This window comes from Neofelis nebulosa, chromosome 18 (assembly GCF_028018385.1).
Source record: "Neofelis nebulosa isolate mNeoNeb1 chromosome 18, mNeoNeb1.pri, whole genome shotgun sequence".
Classification (NCBI taxonomy): Eukaryota; Metazoa; Chordata; class Mammalia; order Carnivora; family Felidae; genus Neofelis; species Neofelis nebulosa.
This window is the reverse complement of record NC_080799.1, coordinates 45192048-45207211: the sequence shown is the minus strand read 5'-3', so window position 1 is coordinate 45207211 and position 15164 is coordinate 45192048. Positions and strand designations below refer to the sequence as shown.

The following is a 15164-nucleotide window of genomic DNA, read 5'->3' as shown; positions in this document are numbered from 1 at the left end:
GAAGGGAAGGCATTTCTGAACATGACCTCCAACCCGAAGACCAGAAGCAGACTGAGAAATTCAACTACCTGAAACCAAAGCTTTCAAAGCTTTCGGCGGAGCAAAACTGCGTTAAGCAAGGTCAAAAAAACAATCCACGAATTGGAAAGGACAGGCTTGCAACTCCGATCGTAAAGGGCCAATCTTAATACGATTGACAATAAAGAGTTTAATAATGCAGAGCCCCTACAAATCACTAACAAAGTGCCACCCTCCAATAAATCCAAGGACCCTCCTGGAAAGGGTATGCAAATGAACAGGACTGGGCTCCAACCTCCCTCCTTAAAGAAATGCAAATTGAAAAGCACCTAGATGCCTGTCTTATTTATACCCAACAAACCTGCAGAGTTGAAAAAGTTTGATCACCCGGCAGGGTGAGATTGTGGCCCCACAGTCATCCCTGTATTCAGTGAGCGGCAGTGACAGCTTCCAGAAGCCTCTGGACTCAGCTACCAGAGTGACAAGAGCACACAGCTTTGCCTCGGTCACCTTTGTGCGCCTTCCCTGCAGAGGTGCTCACACAGTGTGAGGCCGCATATGGTTCAGTACACAGACGGGTATTGCTCATTAGGGAATGGCGTATTCAAACCACGAACACATCACTGTCCAAACCCTGATACGGTGTGGCTGTGAGAGGAAAACCAGGAAGCTCTGCGTACTGATTGGGGGTGGTCTACCTGACTCACCTTTAGCTGATAAAAGGGCAGAACAATGTGTCCAGAAAGCTACCGTGTTTGTAGGAAAATGGTTTTAATTTGCATGCACCAAAGGCATAGAATGCATCGGGCAGCAGGTTATGCTGAATGACTCTGAGGGAGGGAGCCTGATGGCCAAGGGTTGGAAGGAGGGGCTTTACCTGTTTGTATCTTTTGCATTTTGTACTGCTGGGGACAGGGGGTTGGGAGTTGTTGAGAGTTTAAAGAAGGGAGGGAGGAAGAAACTGACCGCAGAAAGCTGGAAAGTGGAGTGGAGAGTGGAGACCCAGGGAGGACAAAGGCCAAGGTGTGAAGCCATCAAAGAGACTCTTTGTTCCTTTGGGATCTAGGCTGAGCCCTCCTCACCCCTGGCCCTTCTCAATTTAAAGGGACAGAGGTCAATTCTGGGATTTTGCTGAGCCGTGATTTCAAGCACTGTGCTGACCCAGGGTCAGTCGTGCTGGGACAGCAGCTGTGGTCAGCACTGAGCACTGGAGGCTGTTCCTGCCCTGGGCTGGGCTATGCACTCCGGGGGCCTCCCCTGAGTGTGTCACTGCAGTATGAGGCTCCACAGGTAGGAGGGGACGTGACAGATACCCTGTCCCAGTGCTGTGTCTGGGGGCAAGTGAGTTTGTAGACAGACCTGGAGCCCTGGGCTGGAGTCAGGAGATCTGTGCTAAGTACCAAAGCATTAGCAGTGGGAAGAACCCTAGGACCCACCTCAGAGGGCTTCAGTTTAAAGACAGGAAGCTGAGGTCCCCACCGCAAAGGGTCCTGTCCCGAGAGGGGCTCTTGTATTCCGCCTCAAATCACACAGAAAAATTAATTCTAAGGGACTTAGAACACAGCCCTTAGAATAAAAGGGTGGGAAATAATTAAGCAACATGGACAGGAAATTGGGGAATCATGAAGGAAAAGTTACTCGTTTGACTACTTTTTATTTTTTATTTTATTTTTTTTTTAATTTAAAAAAAAAATTTTTTTTTCAACGCTTTTTATTTATTTTTGGGACAGAGAGAGACAGAACATGAACGGGGGAGGGGCAGAGAGAGAGGGAGACACAGAATCAGAAACAGGCTCCAGGCTCCGAGCCATCAGCCCAGAGCCTGACGCGGGGCTCGAACTCACGGGCCGCGAGATCGTGACCTGGCTGAAGTCGGACGCTTAACCGACTGCGCCACCCAGGCGCCCCATTTTTTTTTTTTTTTTAATTTTTTTAACGTTTATTTATTTTTGAGACAGAGAGAGAGCATGAACGGGGGAGGGGCAGAGAGAGAGGGAAACATAGAATCGGAAGCAGGCTCCAGGCTCGGAGCCGTCAGCCCAGAGCCCGACGCGGGGCTCGAACTCACGGACCGCGAGATCGTGACCTGAGCTGAAGTCGGACGCTTAACCGACTGAGCCACCCAGGCGCCCCTTGACTACTTTTTAAAAATGTTATGTGGGGTGCCTGGGTGGCTCAGTCAGTTAAGCGTCCGACTTCGGCCCAGGTCACGATCTCACAGTCCGTGAGTTCGAGCCCTGCGTCGGGCTCTGGGCTGACGGCTCAGAGCCTGGAGCCTGTTTCGGATTCTGTGTCTCCCTCTCTCTCTGACCCTCCCCCGTTCATGCTCTGTCTCTCCCTGTCTCAAAAATAAATAAACATTAAAAAAAATTTTTTTTTAATAAAAATTAAAAAAAATAATAAAATAAAAAAAAAATAAAAATGTTATGTAAAAGGGGCACCCGGGCAGCCCACTCTTGATTTCAGCTCAGATCATGATCTCACGGTTAGTTCATGGGTTGGAGCCCTGCATCTGGCTCTGCACTGACAGCTCAGAGCCTGCTTGGGATTCTCTCCTTCTCTCTCTCTGCCCTTCCCCCACTTGTTCTCTGTCTCTCAAAATAAGTAAACATTTAGAAAAATTTAAAAAAAATCACTGTTTATTTTTATAAAAATGTTATGTAAGTAGGAGCACCTAGGTGGCTCAGTCCGTAGAACACAGGACTCTTTTTCTTTTCTTTTCTTTTCTTTTCTTTTCTTTTCTTTTCTTTTCTTTTCTTTTCTTTTCTTTTTCTTTGTTTTTTTTTTTTGAGAGTGAGGGGAGGAGGGGCAGAGAGAGAGGGGAAACAGAGAGAATCCCAAGCAGACTAGACCTCAGGAACTATGAGATCATGACCTGTGACCAAATCAAGAGCTGGATGCTTAACCAACTGAGCCACCCAGGTGCCCCGAGCACTTGACTCTTGATCTCTGGGTTGTGAGTTCGAGTCCCACTTTGGGGGTAGAGGTTACTTTTTAAAACTGTTATGTAAGAATAAAAACTGTGAAAGTAAAAAGTAGGATAAGAGTCATCAAGTCAAAAGACAAATGGGAGATTATATGTGCCATCCATATGATAAAGGGTTATTATACCTAAGATAGGCAATTTACACATTGAAACCAAAAGAAAAACAGACTCATGCTTTATACAGTTGAAGGTGAGAGGAGTTGCCAGAGTCCAGCACAGGCCGTTCAGAAGCTCTGGCGGGCAGGGAACCGCTCGAGTAGTTTTCACATGAAAACAAGATACCTGTCAAAAGCAGACCGGCAGCTCTCTCTGGATGCCTTGCGTGGCGCCCAAGGGAGTGCACGCTGCCTCAACCTTTTGAAGGTTACTGTGGCAGCATTAAAATGTAACAAAAACACAGGAGCCTAAGGACAGACACCCAGGGAGTTGACTGCACAAGGCTGTGTACTGGCAGGAGCTTGAGAGCTGTGTGATTCTACTCACCCGTGGCAGATTATGACACAGAAGTGTATGAATTTCCGCACAAGTTTTGTTCTGGTCTATGGGACCTCTGCAGGAATATTGACGGAGTGGAAAAATCCAGTTGCTGGATAACACGGATACATCCCATTTCCGGACTGGAAAGCTCTCGGGTCCTCTCGCCAGCTCTGTGAGTGTGGATGGAGTGGACCGCTGTCCACTCACACAGAGGGGAAGGCAGAGGGGCAGTAGAGGGGAGTCTTTCTCTCACGCAGCCTGCGTCTGGCCACAACAAGCATTATGATCTTTGCTTTGGATAAAAATGCCAAAACTTAACAGAAGGAAAAAAACACCTATAATTCAATTTTATTCAAATAATGAGAGGAAGGGCTGCAGCACCTGGATTTTGAGGATGGGCCTCAAGACCCACCCAGTGGGGGGGAGGAGGTACAGCCAGCTGTCTCCCATCACCGCCCCCTGCCTGCCTTCCTCCCTCACTTCTCCTCCTTCCTTTTTCCCTCCCTCCCTCCCTTTTTCTCCTCCTTCCTTTTCCCCTCCCTTTCTCACTTCTCTTCCTCCCTTCCTCTCTTCCTCCCTTCGTGGTGGTTGCAGGCAGGTGGTACTCCTGACATCTGGCCTCAACTCCCATGGCTTCCCTTGCAGCTAGAGGCAGGTGCTCAGCCCTGCACACACGGTGGGGATGCTTGAGGTCCTCAGACACCCTGGCTGTTCTCTTCCATCCTGCCTGTCTTCCGGAACCTGCATGGCTCCCTCCTCCAAGTGCCTCCTGTGTAGGAGGGCCTGTGAAGACATCAGGTCAGAAGGCGCTCCCCACTCTGTGTGTCCCTGGCCTCCCTTCACGCCACCCCATGGCAGGTCACCTAGAGGCAGCAGCGGGGTCAACCCTCTGGTCTGGGGGTGCAGTCACGCTTCCTTCTTGTCTCTGTGCCCACCCCAGCTTGTCAGCATAAACTGGACCCGGGGGCCCAGACATCTGGGTTTCACAGGAATAGTTTACCCAAAAGTTTTGGGAACACCATAAGAATTTTGAATATCTTACCAGCAAGATGAAGTTGTTGTTGTTTTTTTCAGTTCAAATACCATCTGTTATTAGAAAAACCGTTTTCCAACCAAGAAAGTAGGAAGTACATACTCTTAAAATTGTGTATAAATAAATGTTAGTTTTTGTTTTTATTTTTATTGTTTTAAAGTTCTGCAGGTGATTCTTATTTATTCCCATTTTATCTGGGCAAATGAACACCTCCTGTCTAGGGCGTTGGACACCCCTGAACAGGAAGATGAAGGGCACAGGCCATGCCCTCGGGCTCTTGGCCTGGGAGGAAACCCAAGTGCACTGGGGCAGGTAACCAGAGGGAATTCTTGGTCCCCTTCTAAGGTGCAGAGGGGGACAGGGCAGGAGGAACCAAGAGTTGTGCCCTGGTTTGAGGGCTCCCCTTGGCACTCCTCCTCAGTTTCCCTGAGCTACAGATGGAGGCGAGGCTAGCAGGGGGCCCTCCTGGGAGAAGGAGCCCCCTTTTCCTGGTTCCTGCCTGCGGCCGGCCGCTGGAGCAGGGGCAAAGGCGGGGGAGGGGGCGTTGACATCTCCCAAGCTGGAATCCCAAGGGCCTCCTGGCTGGCTCAGTCAGTGGCATGTGCCACTCTTGGTCTTGGGGTTGTGAGTTCGAGCCCACGTTGGGTGTAGAGGCTACTTAAAAATAAAGCCTTTAAAAAACTAATAAAATTTTTAATTTTTTTTTTTTTTTTTTTTTTTTTTGGGGACAGAGAGAGACAGAGCATGAACGGGGGAGGGGCAGAGAGAGAGGGAGACACAGAATCGGAAACAGGCTCCAGGCTCCGAGCCATCAGCCCAGAGCCTGACGCGGGGCTCGAACTCACGGACCGCGAGATCGTGACCTGGCTGAAGTCGGACGCTTAACCGACTGCGCCACCCAGGCGCCCCAAAAAACTAATAAAATTTTTAAAAAGTGTTGGAGTCCTAAGAGGAGTGGAAAGAGAGAAGGAGGCAGAAAAAAAATGTGAAAAACTAATAGCCCCAAATTCTCAAATTTGGTAAAAGACGTTACTTTTCCAGATTCAGGCAGCTCAGTGACCACGAGAAGAATGAATACAAAGAAAACCACACCCAGGCACAACTATGGAAAGCAAAGTAGAGCGGAAAATATTGAAAGCAGCCAGAAGAATGGCATTCAAGGGAAGGCAGTTTGAATAATAGATAACTTCCCAGAAGTCAGAAACAATGCAGGACAAAACACAGGGGAAAACAGGGAAACAGGGAAAAACACTCTTGTCAACCCAAAGCTCTATATCTGGCAAAAATATCCTTTAAGAATAGATAAAACAGGGGTGCCTGGCTGGCTCAGTCGGTGGAGCGTGCAACTCTTGATCTCAGGGTTGTGATTTTAAGCCCCATGTTGGGTGCAGAGATCGCTAAAAACATAAATAAACTCTAAAAAAAAGAATAGCCCAAATAAAGACATTCTCAAATAAAAGAAAGTGAGTAGGGTGTTGCCAGAAAATTAGAATGATAAGAAATGCTAAAAAGATAGATGTTTTCTTAACGCATACAGTAACAATAATAAATATATTTAATTATATTGTTATTGTTATTGTTATTACCACTTTGAGGTATATCTTGAAATCTCGGATTGTGATATCTCCTGCCTTCTTCTTTCTTTCTTTTTTTTTTTTTTTTAAGTTTATTTCTTTATTTTGAGAGACAGAGAGAGTGTGTGAGCAGGGGAAGGGCAGAGAGAGAGGGAGAGAGACGGAATCTCAAGTAGGCTCCACAATGTCATCGCGGAGCTCAGCGCAGGGCTCCAACTCACAAACTGAAATCATGACCTGAGCTGAAATCAAGAGTCGGACGCTTAACCAACTGAGCCACCCAGGCACCCCTCCCCTCGCTTAAGATTACTTTGGCTCCTCAGGGTCTTTTTTGGTTCAAATGGTATGATGCTGACAAAAATAGATGCATACACCAATGAAATGGAATAGAAAGCCCAGAAATAAACCCATGCTTGTATGGTCAACTAATCTACAACAAAAGGAGGCAAAAATATACAACGGGGTAAAGATAACATTTTCAATAAATGGTGCTGGGAAAATTGGACAGCTGTATGCACAGGAATGAACCTGGACCACTTTCTTACCCCACACACAAACTCAAAATGGATTAAAGACCTAAATGTGAGATGTGAAACCAAAAAGCTCCTAGAAGAGAAGACAGGCAGTAATTTCTTTGACGTCAGCCGTAGCAACATTTTTCTAGATCTGTCTCTGCGAGTGAGGGAAATAAAAGCAAAAATAAACGATTGAGGCCACACCAAAATAAAAAGCTTTTGCACAGCAGACTAAAACATCAACATGACAAGACAATCTACTGAATGAGAGAAGATATTTGCAAATGACATATCTGATAAGAGGTTAATATCCAAAATATATAAAGAATTTAGGGGCACCGGGGGGGCTCAGTCGGTTAAGCATCCAACTCTTGACTTCGGCTCAGGTCATGATCTCATGGTCTGGTGATCGAGCCCCACATCAGGCTCTGCGCTGACAGTGCAGAGGCTGCTTGGGATTCTCTGTCCCTCTCTCTCTGCCCCTCTGCCTCACCCGTGCTCTCTCACTCTCTCGCAAATAAACTTGAAGAAAAAAAGAATTTATACAACTCAATACCAAAAAACTTATAATAATAATCGGATTTAAAAATGGGCAGAGGACCTGAATAGACAGTTTTCCAAGAAAGACATACAGCTGGGCAACAGATACATGAAAATGTGCCCAACATCATTCATCATCAGGGAAATACTAATTAAAACAACAGTGAGATATCTTCTCACACCTATCAGAATGGCCAGAATCAAAAAGACAAGAAATAATAAGTGTTGATGAGGATGTGGAGACAAGGGAACCCTCGTGCACTGTTGGCTGGAATGCAAACTGACGCAGTCAGTGTGGAAAACAGTATGGAGGGGCGCCTGGGTAGCTCAGATGGTTAGGTGTCCAACTGTTGGTTTTGGCTCAGGTCACAATCTCATGGTTCATGGGATCAAGCCCCGTGTTGGGCTCTGTGCTGATGCTGGAGCCTGCCTGCGATTCTCTCTCTCTCTCTCTCTCTCTCTCTCTCTCTCTCTCTCTCTCTCTGCCCCTCCCATGCATGCTCTCTCTGTCTCTCTCAAAATGAATAAACAAACTTAAAAAAAAACAGTATGGAGTTTCCCCCCCTAAAATTAATGTGATCCCATACATCCACCGCTGGGTATTTACCCAAAGAAAATGAATATACTCACTTAAAAAGATAAATGCACCCCTAAGTTTATTGCAGCATTATATACAACAGCCAAGATGCATGTCTGGCAGGCTCAGTTGGTAGAGCATGCAACCCATGGTCTCAGGGTTGTGAGTTCAAGCCCCATGTTGGGTGTGGAGACTACTAAAAAGAAACTAAGAGCACCTCAGTGGCTCAGCCGGTTGGGTGTCTGACTTTTGCTCAGGTCATGGTCTCACGGTTCCTGAGTTTGAGCCCCACATGGGGCTCTCTGCTGTCAGCGCAGAGCCCCGCATCAGATCTTCTGACCCCTTCTCTTTCTGTCCCCCGTTCGTTCTCTCTCTCAAATCAAATTAAAAAAACAAAACAAAACAAAACAAGAATAGCCAAGATATGGAAGCAGCCCAAGTGTCCACCGATAGATGAATAGATGGGGTGCCCCCTGGTTGAGTTGGTGGAACGTGTGACCCTGGATCTCAGAATCATGAGTCTGAGCCCCACGTTGGGTATAGAGTTACCCTTTTATTTATTTATTTATTTATTTATTTATTTATTTATTTATTTTTTAATGTTTATTTTTGAGAGAGAGAGAGACAGAGCGTGAGTGGGGAGGGGCAGAGAGAGAGGGAGACACAGAATCCGAAGCAGGCTCCAGGCTCCGAGCTGTCAGCACAGAGCCCCACGCGGGGCTCCAACCCACAAACTGTGAGACCGTGACCTGAGCCAAGTTGGACGCTCAACCCACTGAGCCCCCCGGGCACCCTGATAGCTCATACTTTTTATTGCTGAATAATATCGCTGGTAGGGATGCATCACAGAATGTGTATCCATTCACCCCACCAAAGGACACCTTGGTTGCTTCCAAGTTTGGCAATTGTGAATAAAGCTGCTATAAATATCTATGTGCAGATTTTTGTGTATGTAAATTTTCAACTCATTTGAATAAACACCAGGGAGCATGATTGCTGGATCATGTGTTTAGTTTCCTAAGAAACTGCCAAACTGTCTTCCAGAGCGGCCGCACCACCACCCTTCATTTCCACCAGCAGCCAGGGAGAATTCCTGCTGTTCCACATTTTTTATCAACAATTGGTGTTGTCAGTGTTTGGATTTTGTCTCTTGTGATATCTTCATGGTGTCACTCTTTTCCTTTATAATGAGTGCTTTTTGTGCCTAAAGAAACTCTTCCCCACAGAAGACTGAATATATTTTCCCATCTTCTAAAAGGTTTATATAGATTTTCCTTTCATATTTCGGTCTTTCATATGCCTGAAACTTATTTTTATGTACATCTAGATCGGGTAAGGAGTATTGCCACCTTAACAAGGTTAAGTCTTCCAAACCACGAACATGGGGTTTTCCTCATTTATTTAAATCTTCTTTAATTTCTGTCAACAATGGTTTGTAGCTTTCAGGGTGTAAGAAATCAAAAGGGAAATCTGAGAAATACTTTGAGATGAATGCAAATGAAGGCACACATATAAAAAGTTATACAATAGAGGGGCGCTGTGTGGCTCAGTCGGTTAAGTGTCGGACTTCGGCTCAGGTCATGATCTCATTGTTGGTTTGAGCCCCGCGTCGGGCTCTGTGCTGACAGCTCAGAGCCTGGAGTCTGCTTCGGATTCTGTGTCTCCCTCCCTCTCGGCCCCTCCCCTGCTCGCACTCTGTCTTTGTCTCTCTCCCAAAAAAAAATATTAAAAAAATTTTTTTAAATAAATAAAAAGTTATGCAACAGAGCAGAAGCAGTGTTTAGAGGGAGATTTATATCTGTAAATGTCTACACTAAGAGTGAAAAACTGTCTTGTAAAAATTAATGACTCATTAAAGTGGAGTCAGGAGGTCGGAAGTGGGACCTGTCACTCAACCTCCATTACAGGCGGGATTGCCAATTACAGACTCCAACACAACTGTCGATTACATTTCAATAGAAGAATAATCTCCAAGAAAGAATCATCAAGTAAAAGCCCCAATAGGGAGGGACACCTGGGTGGTTCAGTCGGTTGAGCCTCCGACTTCGGCTCAGGTCGTGATCTCGCGGTTTGCGAGTTCGAGCCCAGCGTCGGGCTCTGTGCTGACGCTGCATGTCTCCCTCTCTCTGCTCCTCCCCTACTCACGCTCTGTCTCTTTCTCAAAAATGAATAAACATAAAGCCCCACTAGGGCAAGATGTGCATTGAATAAGAATACGAAGATAATATAAGAATAAATCACCCCTCGGGGCGCCTGGCTAGCTCAGGTGGTTAAGCCTCCGACTTCCCCTCAGGTCATGATCTCAAGGTTTGGGGGTTCGAGCCCCGCGTGGGGCTCTGTGCTGACAGCTCGGAGCCTGGAGCTGCTTCGGATTCTGTGCCCCCTCTCTCTGCCCCTCCCCTGCTCATGCTCTGTCTCTCTCTCTCTCTCTCTCAAAAATAAATAAACGTTACAAATAAATTAAAAAAAAAAAAGGAATAAATCACCCCTGCAACTCAGTCAAAAATAAACTCTCAGCACCCCGGAATCTTTTTTTCTCCAATGGACTATTGTTGAAAACAACCCCTCCTAAATTCCGCCTCCATCTCTGTAAAATAAAGTTCTCCTTTTCCATTAACAGCATATATAGTTTTTCAGAAGTTCATTAAATAAGATCTAGTAAGATCTACTATTTCAAACTGGAGCAGGCCACCATCACCACCCCTACACTATTGTAACAAAATACCTGTTTCTTTCTCAACTCCGCCCTCCCCTTCCCTCCCTCCCCTCCGCCCCTCCTTCTCCGGCCCCGCCCTCCGCCCCGCCCCCCACCCTCCACTACTCCCCGCCCTTCTCCTCATCCTCCCCTCCGCTCCGCCCTCCCCTTCCCCACTTCCCCTCCGCCCCTCCCTCTCTCTTCCGCCCCGCCCTCCCCTGCCTTTTCTCCCTTCCGCCCCGCCCTTCTCACCTCCGCTCCGCCCCGCCCTCCACTACTCCCCGCCCTTCTCCCCCTCTTCCCCTCTGCCCCTGCCTCTCTCTTCTGCCCCGCCCTTCCTTTCCCTCCGCTCCGCCCTTTCTCCCTGCGGGCTCCGTTGCCCGCCTTCTTTCCGCGCTCCGCCAGCGGCCCGCGGGCCGAGGGTAATGGGCGGCCTCTTGGGGCGCGCGGCGCTGCCGGGGTTGCTGAGCGGCCCGCGGGCCGCAGGCCCAAGCCTGCTCGCACGCCCCAGCTCGGGTGAGTGGTCCCGCCCGTCGGCGATCGGCGGAGGGGGGAGACGGGCGGGGGTGTAGCCCGGCCTTTGTTGGCGCGCGTGTGGCCGCTGGCCGCCTGGCTGTCTAGATGGCCTCAGGTTCCCGCCGGGCGGGCCGGGGGCGCCCTGCACGTCTTTCTTCACCGCTCGCTGCTCCCCCCCGCCATCCGCCCACCGTCCCGGCTTGCTTGGGGGCCGGGGCGGGGGGTGCCCTCAAGGCTCCAAAGCAGGAGGAAACCAGAGGCCTGGTGGCCACAATAGGCAGTGATGAGGGTTGCAGCGGACCTGGGACGGCTGTGGGGGACATTCTGAGCAGATGAACAGTCCCACACGGAGCCGCTGCCCTGGGAGCGTTTTTCTGCAGGCCCTAACTCCGTCCGGCTCATCCCCGCATGGGGTCCTGGGGGGCCCGTATCTGCAGCGGGTTCTCCCCGTAATTGCGACCCACAGGGTGCTCCCGAGAGCCAGATGTCTTCATGTTCCAAACTCTGGAAAGAGTGAACTGCCCTGTTCTCAGGGACAAGTCAGCTGGCAGCCGGCCAGGCTGCACAGACGGCCCCTAGGCACCGGGTCTGGGGAGAACAGACAAGCCAGGGGGGCTTCTTCCAGGGGGCTTCATTCAGTCCTGAAGAGAAGTGGGGGGCGCCTACTGCCTGCTTTCCAGTCTCTGCACACCTTGTGGTTGATTTTCCCCCCGGAGGTGGGAAGTGTCCCCGGAGGGACACTGGCCTGTCCCCATCCTATCCTTTCTCTTCCAGTTCTGTTCTCCGTCTTTGTGAGACATCCAGGGTTTAGGCTTCTCTCAAAGGCACATTTGACTCTGGACCTAGTGCTGAGGGTCAACGTAACAATGTGGCAGGGGGCTGATGGGTGATGGGTGATGACACCTCCTGTCTCCCTGGCAGTGTCCTCTAGAGAAGACTGGGGCCCGGCCCAGTCCTGTATTTGGGCCTGGAAGCATCCTGTCTTGAAACCCACCAGCAGCACAGAGTTCCTGTTTGGCCAGTGAGGGTGTGCGAGGAGGAACCCTCTCCCGTCTCCCCACCTACAGACACCCTCCACCTTCCACCTTCCTCCTAAGCCCCCAGCTCCCTTTTGTCCCAGTGTGTGCAGGGAAGGTGCACCTCACTAGTCCCTGGTTCCCTGCCGTTCCTGCACCTTGGACCTAGAAGAGATGGGCTTTGGGTCCTTCCTTGTGTGGCAGGCTGGGAGTTGAGACAGTGTTGGCCATCATTCCCAAGGGTGGGAGTCAAAAGCAGGGCCAAGAGTTGTGTCTGCTTTCCAGCGTGGCATCTCTGGGCCTCTGGGTGGCCAGTGAGCAGAGCTGTGCCTCCCCAACTCTTGAAGATGCCTTCTCAGGCACGCTGTGTCCATCACCGGTGCTCCTGCCACTGCATGGGAGGAGCCACGGCCCCTCTGACAGGCTGGAAGCACGGGGGACCCACTGTCCTGCTTGTCCCCGAAAGGCAGCGCCATGCCGGGCATTAGTGGGCTGTGGACCCGGCACTTCTCCCCTCCAGAGCTGCTCTGGAGAGGCAGACACTCTGAGGCCCAGCTGACACCTGGCCCCGGGCAGGGGGATCCGGGTTCAGGGAGATGTGAAAGGGTCAGGCACCTGATTCCCCATCTTCTCAAGGAGGGTCTTCCTGGACCCGGGAGCGGACCCTGGTTGCCGTGAAGCCAGATGGGGTGCAGCGGCGACTCGTTGGGGATGTGATCCAGCGCTTTGAGAGGAGGGGCTTCAAGCTGGTGGGGATGAAGATGCTGCAGGTACCCGGGCTCTCGGTCCAGGGGTGCCCTTGAGGGGCCTGGGAGTGGGGGACTTCCCCTGGACCCCAGCCCTTCACACCTCAGCCCTGCGTCAGGAGCGTCCTGGTATTGGCAGAAGGGGAACGGTGGGGAGGTGTCCGCTGGTGGGCCAGCCCATTTTGCTGCTATTTGCAAGGTGCCCTGAGGCCAAGGTACCGTGGTCACTGCCCTAGCGTCCAGCGGGGTTCCCAGTCCGGGGGCTCCTCTCACCCCTTACCCCAATGCCACCCAGGCGCCAGAGACAGTCCTTGCCGAGCACTACCATGACCTGCGGAGGAAGCCCTTCTACCCAGCCCTCATCAGCTACATGACCTCCGGCCCCGTGGTGGCCATGGTACGGCAGGCAGGGGTGGCGGAAGGGGTGGAGGTCCCTGGACTGAGCCCAGACCTGCTGAGTCCTTGGCAGTCGCCACGTCTCCCAACCTCCCTTATCTCTGTGCTGCAGGTCTGGGAAGGCCCCAACGTGGTCTGCTCCTCGAGGGCCATGATAGGACACACCAACTCAGCTGAGGCTGACCCCGGCACCATCAGGGGGGACTTCAGCGTCCACATCAGCAGGTCTGGGGACCCTGACACACTCAGCCACTGGAGCTGATGCGCCAGCTCATCAGGGTTGAGGAGGGCCTCAGTGTGGGGTGGCAGTCTGCTTCCAAGGCAGATCCATGGGACCTGGGCCAAAGTAAAGCCAGAAGAGATTGTTGATGCTGGGATGTCGCACACACCTCACGTTTGCAAGAACAGGTTTTTCCAAGCCCTTTGCACACAGGAGATGATAATGCATTCTCTGTGTGCTGTGTGTGAACTCTGCCATCATTTTCTGTTTCCTGACTCTGTGTTGCCAGACACCCCACAGGGTTGGCACTGGATGATTGGTGGGAACGTGAGGCTCCCAGAATGGTCAGGGCAGGTCGTGAGGTTGTGGGTTAAGAGGCCAAGGCCAGGCTGGAGCCAGTCTTCATTCCTGTTCTTGCTTTCCCCTCTGCACAATACCGGGCTTGTTCCTCTTAACAGTACGGAATCGGCAGATAGTTCCCAGGACCCCCAAGGTGCACACTGAACTCTCTGCCTTACCTTTGTCACCTATCACTTGGCACAGGAACATCGTCCACGCCAGCGACTCCGTGGAGGGGGCCCAGAGGGAGATCCAGCTGTGGTTTCAGAGCAGTGAGCTCGTGGACTGGGCAGAAGAAGGCCACCAGAGCAGTACCTACCCAGCCTGAGCACCCGGGCTGCCCTCAGCCACCCGGGATCAACTACCTCTGTCGACAAGAACTTGAGCCCACACCGCGGTCTGCCCTTCTGTCCCAGACCACCTCCCTGTCTACCTTCTGCCCCACCCCAGCCCAGAGGGGTTGAATAACCAACTTTATGTGCCTTTTAATATCCTAGCCAGTAACAACTTGGACCAAGTTCTTTCTGTACCAAAGTGCCAGACTGACAGTCTTTGGGGGATCTCCAAGAGTGGGTACTGTGACCTCCCTTCCCCCAAAGCCGGGGGCTGGGGGAGGGGCATTAAAATTCACTGTGTTGTGTATGCGGTGGATTGCTTGTTAGTTTGTGCCATCTCTGAGGTAGGGATGAGGACGAGGACTTTATGCAAAGTTATGAGTTTGAGCGTTGAAATAAAGCGTACCTTCTCACATATCAGTAGGAGATCAATTAACTTTATTGAATGTATCAGACAGGCAGGGGTCCAAAGACCCACAGCCTGAAATGGGGAGGAATCTGAGGTGAGCCCTGGAGCCGGTGCTGCCCATTCGTCTGATCATGCTGAATGAGGAACGGACTGCCTTGGGCAGGACTGGAGGGTGGCGAGAAGGGGTGTGGAGGGGACCCACTGAGACCACCCCCAGGGCAGAAGGCCTGGTAACCACGGCCCCGTCCCCTCTAGGTGGCTTCACGTGGAGACTGGAATTGCCTCATGTCTCCTTGTTTTCAGGTTAGCACCATATACCTTACACTTCACCCCTGGTCCTCATGTGTGTCCCGGGTCACTTGTCACAGGTACTGGACATTGCATATCATTACATCTGCTGAGGCCGCCTTGGTCCTCACTCTACTTTTTGACATCTTTGAAGAGAAGTGCCCGGTTGGCGGGGGCCTTTAAACGCTAAGTGCCCCCCAAAACCAGATGTTTTAAATGCACAGCGGGGCATGCGAGCGCCGCCTTAACTCGGGCACCAAACGTCCGCAGTGTCTGGTTGGCTCCGACCACGGCACTGACTCCCAATATTGTCAAAAGGACTCAAGGACGGAGACCGTTCAGAACCGTGCCCATTTAGTCTCCACGGCGGGAACCCGCCGGCCGCGCGGTGTTACCTCCCGTCCCAGCAGGTCGCGCGGCCGCTGTGGGCGGAGCGTCACGGGAGCGGAGAGGGCCGCTGTGGGCGGGGTGTCTTGGGAGGAGG

The 15164-nt window shown here is 51.0% G+C and overlaps 1 protein-coding gene across 1 annotated transcript; it reads left to right on the top strand.

Annotated features, from left to right (window-relative positions):
• The first annotated feature begins 10762 nt into the window (after positions 1-10762).
• On the top strand, positions 10763-14403 carry NME4 (NME/NM23 nucleoside diphosphate kinase 4). Its single transcript, XM_058710527.1, has 5 exons — positions 10763-10931; positions 12584-12717; positions 12989-13090; positions 13202-13314; positions 13853-14403. Exons 1-5 carry the CDS (start codon positions 10841-10843, stop codon positions 13974-13976), a joined length of 564 nt encoding a protein of 187 aa, XP_058566510.1. The 5' UTR covers positions 10763-10840; the 3' UTR covers positions 13977-14403.
• The last annotated feature ends 761 nt before the right edge of the window (positions 14404-15164 follow it).